At 37.7% G+C, this 10,716-nt stretch overlaps 1 protein-coding gene across 1 annotated transcript in view; it reads left to right on the top strand.

Annotated features, from left to right (window-relative positions):
- Positions 1–10,716, top strand: part of prkg1l (protein kinase cGMP-dependent 1, like) — a 55,704-nt gene extending 44,988 nt beyond the window's left edge. The window contains exons 14-19 of the mRNA XM_067394060.1: positions 2,434–2,575; positions 2,716–2,879; positions 8,673–8,795; positions 10,159–10,218; positions 10,417–10,483; positions 10,618–10,716. Of these exons, the coding sequence (XP_067250161.1) occupies positions 2,434–2,575; positions 2,716–2,879; positions 8,673–8,795; positions 10,159–10,218; positions 10,417–10,483; positions 10,618–10,716 (655 nt within the window). The remainder of the gene's footprint in view (positions 1–2,433; positions 2,576–2,715; positions 2,880–8,672; positions 8,796–10,158; positions 10,219–10,416; positions 10,484–10,617) is intronic.

Below are 10,716 nucleotides of genomic sequence, written 5' to 3' on the forward strand. Positions count from 1 at the left end.
GCTCGATAATACATCCCCGCCCAGAACTGTGGAAGCTATGGGCCTAGCCTCTGAGGGGGCCAAGCTCATAGATGCTGGTCTTCCAACTGAGGTTGTGGAGACCATCCTTAACTCCAGAGCTCCCGCCACGAGGAAGCTTTATTCCTATAAACGGAATTTATTTTCTGCTTGGTGCAGACAGAATAATATGGACTCTGTCCACCCTCCTATCAGCTTTGTGCTAAGATTTCTCCAAGAAAAATTATCGGAGGGCCTATCGCCTTCAACCTTGAAGGTTTACGTTGCGGCTATCTCAGCCTTTCATGCTTCTCTTGAGGGTGGCTTCTCGGTGGGTCGAGACCCCCTCGTTACTCGCTTCCTCTGTGGCACACTGAGGTTGAGGCCAGCCTGGGACCTGGCTGTGGTATTACAAGGGTTAGCTGAGGCTCCCTTCGAACCACTCTCACTTTAAAACAGTTTCAGAGACTGTTGGGTCTGATGGCAGCTGCGTCCAACGTGATTACTATTGGCCTTCTGCACATGAGACCCTTACAGTGGTGGCACAGGACCAAGGGGTTTTCCTGAGGGGAAACCCTTTTCGCATGATCGAAGTCACGCAGCGATGCCTTCGTGCTCGGGTCATGTGGAAAAAGCCTTGATTCCTGTCCCAGGGACCCATGCTGCCGCCACGAGGAAGTTGCATGCCTACAAATGGAATTTGTTTTCTACCTGGTGTAGAAACAATAATACAGACCCTGTCCTTTCTTCTATTAGCTGTGTGCTAAAATTCCTCCAGGAAAAATTCTCGGAGGGCCTATCTCACTCAACCTTGAAGGTTTACATTGCAGCAATTTCAGCATAACATGCTCCTCTTGAGGAATATCTCGGTAGGTCGAGACCCCCTCGTCACATGCTTCCTCCGTGGCACATTGAGGTTGAGGCCTCCAGTGCGCACAAGGGTTCCGGCCTGGGACTTGGCCGTGGTCTTACAGGGGTTAGCTGAGGCTCCCTTTGAACCACTAGAGGAGGTTCCTGAGAGGTTCCTCACTCTTAAAACGATTCTTTTATTGGCTATCACTTCTCTGAAGCGGATAGGAGACTTACAAGCACTTTCTGTTGCTCCTTTTCTTGAATTTGCTCCGGGAATGGTGAAAGCATTCCCGTATCCTAGACCGGGTTATGTCCCAAGGTCCCTACCAATGTCCCAGGCCCCATTGTGCTTCAGGCCTTCTATCCTCCTCCATTTGAATCTGCGGATCAGGAAAAATTTAATCTGCTGTGCCCAGTAAGGGCTTTGGATGCTTATGTCCACAGAGCTGCCCTGTGGCGTAAGTCAGATCAATTGTTTGTCTGTTATTGGTCCCCTAAAAAAAGGCGGCCCAGCATCGAAGCAGAGAATGAGCAAGTGGGTGGTCGAGGCCATCTCACTTGCCTATGAAGCGGCCGGACAGCCTTCTCCTTTGAATGTTCGCGCCCATTCAACTAGGGGTATGGCGGCATCAAAAGCTTTGATGTCAGGAGTTTCCATGGGTGATATATGTGATGCAGCTGGATGGTCATAACAGCACACATTTATTAAGTATTATAACTTAGTTATCTTGACAACCCGGAGGACCCTAGGGTGGAGCCGATATCATTGACAAGTGTTTGAGCTACGGCTCAGTTGGGATTGCGTTCCCAATGCGTTGTCACGCAGCGTCGATAGTTCCCACGAAAGGGAACGTCTCGGGTTACAGATGTAACCCTGGTTCCCTGAGTAGGGGCAGACGCTGCGTCTCTTGCCGTACCCCTGCACACTTGTGAGTGCTTGCTTCAGACTTATCCAGAAGCTACCGTGCTCTGCATCCAGGTGTGCTTTATAGTTTCCTGGTCCGTGACGTCACCCGTCTCTGACGTCTCGCTACGCGATTGGTTAGATACATGAGTGCTTCAGTGACGACATCACGCAGAAGGTTCCCAATGCGTTGTCACGCAGCGTCTCGTTCCCTACTCAGGGAACCAGGGTTACATCTGTAACCCGAGACGTTTTTATTTGCATCTATGGTTCATGAAGAACCTTTAATATCCATGGAAGCTTTCCATTCCACAAAAGGTTCTTTATAATGATTAAAAAGGTTCTTTAGATTATTAAAATATACTTCAAACTAAGAAAAAAAAAGAACTTTTTTTTGGAAACCAAAAATTGTTCTTCTATCGCATTGCTATAAAAAAACTCTTTTTGAACCTTTATTTTTAAGAGAGTATAACTTAATTGAATACATAGTTTTCAGCAGTATTTTGTGGGTAAAATTATATAATAATAAAACATGTAAAGAGTCTTTAAACCAGTTTCTTGAATCTGTTCATTGTATAACATATTGATTCACTAAAATGAACTTCCCAGTGCTATAGTGAATGCATCTCATGAATTGATTAACTGACAGTGACTGACTAATATGTGATATTATGTTTCAGGGGGTCACTTGAAGAAGATGCTGTTCGCTTCTACGCAGCGTGTGTGCTAGAAGCTCTTAGTGAACTACATGGCAAAGGCATTGTTCACAGAGACCTGAAACCTGAAAATGTGCTACTGGACCAACGCGGATATGCTAAACTGGTGCTGAATACATACTAATTCAACTATGTTTAAAGTTAATCCAGATGGCAACCTGCAACCACCTGATTATGATGATTCATATTTGGTAATTTTAACTATAGGGCATTAACACTTGTGCTTCTCTCTGTTTACTGCATCAGACAGGGTTTGGTTGTGCTAAGAAGCTGGGCTCTTTGCACAGGGCTTGGTCATTCTGTGGGTCTGTGGGTTATCAGCCTCCAGAGGTCATTCTACATCAAGGTCACAGCCTGTCTGCAGATCTCTGGGCTGTAGGGATGTTGCTGTATGAACTGCTCAATAGCAGGTGAGTTTTTTTTTTTTTTTTTAATTACTACATTGACTCATTCATTGTGTTACAGTGCATTTGATTATTGTAGGCTTTTATAAAAGCCAATGAAATAGCTTGAAATGAAAAAAAAAAACCCTATGAAATATAAGCCAATGAGATCGCTTGCTCAACATTTAAATAGTCTGCTTCCGTGTTCACTGTAGGCTAGTCCTGCAGTGCGCTATCAGAGTTCCAGAGTAACAGGCAAATTTCCAAGTAATCTGAAAACAGCGAAAGTTATTCCTACTTTTTAAAATGGAGATAGACATATTTTTTCCCAATTACAGCCCAATTTCTGTGCTTTCCCAGTTTTCAAAACTTTAAGAGAAATTACTTTTGCTCAGGCTTGATCATTTTTAACACAATTTATTGAGTGAACATCAGTATGGCTTTAGTTTAGAGCAAATACAAACCCGATTCCAAAAAAGTTGGGACACTGTACAAATTGTGAATAAAAACAGAATGCAATGATGTGGAAGTTTCAAATTTCAACATTTTATTCAGAATACAACATAGATGAAATATTAAATGTTTAAACTGTGAAAATGTATCATTTGTCAATGTCTGGCATTTGTCATTTGTCATGTTGGAAAATGCAAGGTCTTCCATGAAAGAGACAATGTCTGGATGGGAGCATATGTTGTTCTAGAACTTGGATATACCTTTCAGCATTGATGGTGCCTTTCCAGATGTGTAAACTGCCCATGCCACACACACTCATGCAACCCCATACCATCAGAGATGCAGGCTTCTGAACTGAGCGCTGATAACAACTTGTTGTCCTTGTCCTCTTTAGTCCGGATGACATGGTGACCCAGTTTTCCAAAAAGAACTTCAAATTTTGATTCGTCTGACCACAGAACAGTTTTTCACTTTGCCACAGTAAATAGAGTTTTAGCCGGCAACGGCCATTGGCATGGTGGATTGTGTTCTGGAAGTATTCCTGAGCCCATGTTGTGATTTCCATTACAGTATCATTCCTGTATGTGATGCAGTGCCGTCTAAGGGCCCGAAGATCACGGGCATCCAGTATGGTTTTCCGGCCTTGACCCTTACGCACAGAGATTGTTCCAGATTCTCTGAATCTTTGGATGATATTATACACTGTAGATGATGATAACTTCAAACTCTTTGCAATTTTTCTCTGAGAAACTCCTTTCTGATATTGCTCCACTATTTTTCGCCGCAGCATTGGGGGAATTGGTGATCCTCTGCCCATCTTGACTTCTGAGAGACACTGCCACTCTGAGAGGCTCTTTTAATACCCAACCATGTTGCCAATTGACCTAATAAGTTGCAAATTGGTCCTCCAGCTGTTCCTTATATGTACATTTATCTTTTCCGGCCTTTTATTGCTACCTGTCCCAACTTTTTTGGAATGTGTAGCTCTCATGAAATCCAAAATGAGCCAATATTCGACATGACATTTCAAAATGTTTCTCTTTCAACATTTGATATGTTATCTATATTCTATTGTGAATAAAATATAAGTTTATGAGATTTGTAAATTATTGCATTCCTTTTTTATTCACAATTTGGAATCGGGTTTGTAGGTCAACCTTAATGGCAGTGATGGAACTAATAGAAGAGATTTCCACTGCAATGGATAATAATTAATATACTTTAGGGGGTGTTGCTAGATTGAAAAAAAAAAGCTTTTGACACTATAGATCATGGCTTATTAATCATGAAATTAGAGAGATATATTATAAGAGGAAAAGCCTTCTCTTTATCACGAAGTTACCTTGATGATAGCTATCAATTTTTACAAATAAATAATGTTAAATCAGATCTAATAAAAAAGTCACTTGTGGTGTTCCACAAGGTTCGGTGCTAGGCTATGATGCAAAAACTTGAGCCAATGAGATCCAGGCAGTCCAGCAATGATCATATCAGAGATCAAATTTGAATAAGGAATAACAAATGTATTAATTAAAAATTATATAGACAAACAAATTAATTAAGTAATTAATAGTTAATAATAAAATCTAGAGTATTGTATCTAACTGATGAAGATGAAGATCAGAATATAGAGAAAGAAGGAACAAAATTAAGACATTTGCAGAATGAAATGAGAGGTAGAAGAGAAGAAGCAGAAGCAGCCAGAAGTAAGACGCAGAAGAGATGCGAGAAGCAAAAAGAGCAAAGAAAAAGCTAAACTATCAAAGACCCGGTCAGTTTTATACCATAAGCATAGAAAAACTTACATCCCGCTCAAACGTATGTTTTGGTCTAATAAGAAAAGGTCAAACAGACTTATCCATTATGTCATAGTTGATGTAACAGCTAGGTCAGAGTGACTGGTCAAATGTCAAAGATGGATAAAAATAGATACAAAAGGTGTTGTCTTGACACCCTTAAGAGAAGTTCAAATGAAATTGCTTCTGCAGTACTTGGCAGGCGTCCAATATCTAACCACAAACGTGTCAACATGTCACATTGAGACACTTGAAGAACAATTGAATAAGAAGAATAACCATAAAGGAGTACATAAAAGAGTATATAATTGAAAATATGATGAGGATTAATATATGGAGAAGGAGTACATGAATATTTGAAATCAAAAGTAATATTGATAAATCACAAGCCATAAATGATTAACATGAAATATGAATAAAATGCATGAATATGAATATTGACCATTTTGGATCCACCAGCCACAATTGTTTGTACTGTATATCAATTATATTTGTAAAGTGTCTAAAGTGTTAAAATTTTGCTGATGACCAATTTATATTGTTCGGGGGGTAATTTTGAACAGCTTCTGAATACAAACCACACATAAATAATGTATTTATATTAACATTTTTCTAAATCCATTGCAATATTGAATAGCACAAACTATATTTTGAATGAAAACTCATTGTATGTATTGTATTGTTTGCTCATAGTTCCATACATTACTTACTGTGTGGAGGTATGGGGTTATATAAAACCAACATAAATCCTATATATACGTTACAGAAGAGAATGATAAGGATTGTAAAATTGGTTGACTATTATGAACCAACAAATATATTATTTTTTTAAATTACATGTTTTATTGAATTAATGTCTGAAATGTGTACCTTTAGTTAGGTATGCACATTTTAGGAAATGTCTTATGTAACTTATCTTGCATGAATCAAATCCAGTGAGAAAAGTGACATTAATTAGATAAACATACAAAGGATAGGCATAAAAAGCTAAGCCTTCAGCCTACACCTTTTTTAGTTAATATATATATTTTTAAATTATTATGAAAAATTGTCTGTGACGACCTAAATACATTTTTGTTGAACTGAAATTGTTAAAATTGAATATCTATTGGCAATAGCAAGTCCATAGTTACGGAGCCCTGCACATGCGCATGATTTATAAATCGAGTGAACGAAATAGTAAATCGAGGGAGCATTTACAGTTTTTCTCCATTGGTTTGGCTCATTTCTTGAAACAGAAATTACATTCTCAAAACAACATGGACAAACCTCCAAACCACTTGGCAATTGTTCACAACAGAATTGATTTTCTCATTCATTTCATCAAATTGCAAATGTCTAAGTACATGTCTCAATGTCTCAGTACATCTTTGCAAATGATTAAGTACAGGTAGCCTGCCAAGAGAATAGATCTTGTTGATCTAAACTGATTGTTGATTCTCAGTCTAATGGTCGTTCGCTCCAAAACTTTTCAGCGTCATTTCATTGTATAAGTCATCACATGCACAATAGTCTGTTCCATTGTCAAAATTAGTCAAGAACATAATACCATGAATACCATATATGAATCCTTGGAACATTTGATAAATTTATTACAGCAATTGACAGTCAGGTGCAACTAGAACTTGACTAACGAAGGAGCTTTATTTACAGCACTAATTTTCATTGTTTTTTGTTTGTGTGTTTATATTACAGTATATTATGCTGTATACATTTTCTTTTTACTCTGCTGTATGGAAGTTACTTTATGTGTGTGAATGATAATGGTTACAATTTCTTTGGCAGTATGAGACGAGTGCAGTGTGTGATTGTCAAACCTTGGAGGCTATACTCTTACCCTAAAATCCTATTTCTTTTATTCAGTTTTATACACAATTGTATTCTGTTAGCTAGACAAAAAACAGTACAGTAACCATTGTCAATGAAGGACTGGGCTAAGACTGAAAGGTGGACATGAGGGATATTTCAATGGTCCTCTGCCATAGTGACAAAACATCTAAACTTTTTGACTTGCAGTGCTTAAACAATGCCAAAGGGACGAAGCATTTTGGGGGCACTGAGTGTTTAAATGAGAAGGAAATTTAGTTTTGACACATGAGTGAACAGTTTTGGGAGAGATATGAGCTTTTGCAAGTGAGCTATAGTGTTGTGCCGAACTATAAGACTGTTTTGCCAAATGATCTTAGAGTTTTGAGAATGTAATTTCTGTTTCAAAAAATGAGCCAAACCAATGGAGAAAAACTGTAATAAATTGTGTGCACGATTTAGCCTACTATTTTTTTCCTGCATGTCATGTCTGGGGCTCCGTACATACTTTCTCTGCCTCAACAACAGCATAGCAGATCTAGTCGTCCAAGACCAACTACATTAACATTATTAACATTGCCATATTCATTTACATGTAAAAACTACTTCTAGAGTTGTCATTATTGAACAACAGCATCGAATAATATTCTGGTTTATTTTCAAAATAAACCAGTTTCCAAAAGTTTCAAAACACTGTTTCCAAGGACGAAAATCCTACAATCCAAAAAGTGCTCAGAGTGAAAAAGTGACATTTTTGGGTTACCCCTTCATTTTTGTCCAAGTGATACTAAAACGACATGCTGGGGTCTATTTGTAGCTTTCGTCTGTGTTACAGTATTTTAAAATAAATCTTTTACACATAATAATTTTCAAAGTTTGTGTAACACCAGCATGCTGTCAAAGACCACAGACAGTGCATTTGACTCATTCTTTAGCATGCGTAAACCATGGGAAAAGTGTTAACAGTAAATATATTTGGAATGGAAGATAAGCATGAAAGTGGGCAGCACCTCTAATAAATGTTTTGACCAAAAAAAATCATCATTCTGTCAGATTTCATTCAGGCCTGTATTCAGATATAAACATTAATCAGCGCACATACATAGAATATATAAATTATGGAAAAGCAATGAGGTTTGTTCTTGCATATTAATAAAATCCTAAATTACACTATTCATCATATAAAGAAATTGTGTCTCTTCTTGGATTAAATCACTCAATTCATATCATATCAAAAACGATTCGAAAATATGAAAAAATTTTAAGAAGATGAAGAAGTCTTATGGGTTTTGAATGACATAAGGGATAGCAAATGATGACAATTTTCATTATTGGGTGTATTATCTCTTTAATCATTGCACATGCTAGAATGAGACTGATGTAACATCAACTCATAACATAGTCGTCTAAAAGCAATTCTGGTTACTCTTGCTTGGTATCTGTGCAAAAATACAGTAAACGACATGAGAGGAACATGAAGTACCTATCTAGATATAGCACACTTTACTCACAGAAACTGGGTTACATAACCATACATTCCTCCGCCCAGAAAGGTAGTCCATTTTCAAAAGGAAAAATGTAAACTTTACAGCTAAACAAACAAAATAATGTTAATAAATACTTTTAATAAAACTAACTTCATATTTATGCTTTTAAACCCTGCATATTGCCTGCTAGTATACTATAACAGTGTTTCCAGTTAATTTTTAAATGTTTTTTTTTATTTTTTTAAACGTTTTAAATCTTTCTGTTTCCACCTTCCCAGCTCTCTGTTCTCTGACTCAGAGCAGCTGAAGGTTTATACAGCAACTCTGAAGGGAACAGATGAGTTAGAGTTCCCCAAAACCATCAGCAGGACTGCAGCACATCTCATCAAGAGCCTCTGCCGGTAAAATTGAGTGTTTCCTCACGGTTTCTATTTCCTGTATGAAAGAGAGAGAGAGAGAGAGAGAGAGAGAGAGAGAGAGAGAGAAAACGAAAAGTTGAGGAAAGGATTGGTAAACCAAATGAAACATCTGTCATTATGTAGATAGACAGACAGACAGATAGAAAGACAGACAGATAGACCGATAGATAGATAGATAGATAGATAGATAGATAGATAGATAGATAGATAGATAGATAGATAGATAGATAGATAGATAGATAGATAGATAGATAGATAGATAGACTGATTGACAGACGATAGATAGATAGATAGATAGATAGATAGATAGATAGATAGATAGATAGATAGATAGATAGATAGATAGATAGATAGACTGATTGACAGACGATAGATAGATAGATAGATAGATAGATAGATAGATAGATAGATAGACTGATTGACAGACGATAGATAGATAGATAGATGATAGATAGATAGATAGATAGATAGATAGATAGATAGATAGATAGATAGATAGATAGATAGATAGATAGATAGATAGACTGATTGACAGACGATAGATAGATAGATAGATAGATAGATAGATAGACTGATTGACAGACGATAGATAGATAGATAGATGATAGATAGATAGATAGATAGATAGATAGATAGATAGATAGATAGATAGATAGATAGATAGATAGATAGATAGATAGATAGATAGATAGATAGATAGACTGATTGACAGACGATAGATAGATAGAGAGAAAAAACGAAAAGTTGAGGAAAGGATTGGTAAACCAAATGAAACATCTGTCATTATGTAGATAGACAGACAGACAGATAGAAAGACAGACAGACAGATAGACCGATAGATAGATAGATAGATAGATAGATAGATAGATAGATAGATAGATAGATAGATAGATAGATAGATAGATAGATAGATAGATAGACGATAGATAGATAGATAGATAGATAGATAGATAGATAGATAGATAGATAGATAGATAGACGGACGGACGGACGGACGGACGGACAGACAGACAGACAGACAGACAGATAGACAGACAGATAGACAGACAGACAGATAGACAGACAGATAGACAGACAGATGGATCGATCGATGGATCGATAGATGGATCGATAGATGGATAGATAGATGGATAGATAGATAGATCGATAGATAGATAGATAGATAGATAGATAGATAGATAGATAGATAGATAGATAGATAGATAGATAGATAGATAGATAGATAGATAGATAGATAGATAGATAGATAGATAGATAGATGTGTCACAGTGAGAGTAGCAGTGCACTACATACGCTGTGGGGTTTGTATGTCTGAGTCTGTTATCATCTGTCACCCCATTTCCAGACTCAACCCCACAGAGAGACTGGGCCAGAGGAACGGGGTCAAGGACATCTGCAAACACATGTAAGACCTGCTCTTCATCAAATATATTTGTACAGAAGGAAGAGAAGGGATTGGTGTGGGGTGGGGGTGAGAAGGGGGAAAATTTGTGAGATTAGATGAGAGTGGAAAAGAAAAGAGCAAAGAAAAGAAGAGGATGCTGCTCTGTTTTTAAGTGCCAGCTTATTTCCTGCACTGATTAACTTGTGTTGTGTTTCTCAGGTGGTTTGAAGGATTCGACTGGGAAGGACTTCAGAAGGGCACATTGACTCCGCCACTAATACCAAACGTGAGCAGCATCAGAGAACACTGTACACTGGCCCAACTGAACCTCTTTCCATTCAGCTTATACTAAAACATATAACAGACAGGTTTATTAAATGATGCATCTGTCCAGTTGAAATAACTGTAACCTTTTTACAGGTTCCCTCTGTCTCTGATCACGGAGGATCATCACTCCCGGCAGAAACCTCCACCGAAGCAGTGGCACTGGATGATTCTGGCTGTGATATAGACTTTTGA

Source organism: Chanodichthys erythropterus, chromosome 9, assembly GCF_024489055.1.
Source record: "Chanodichthys erythropterus isolate Z2021 chromosome 9, ASM2448905v1, whole genome shotgun sequence".
In the NCBI taxonomy this organism is placed as follows: Eukaryota; Metazoa; Chordata; class Actinopteri; order Cypriniformes; family Xenocyprididae; genus Chanodichthys; species Chanodichthys erythropterus.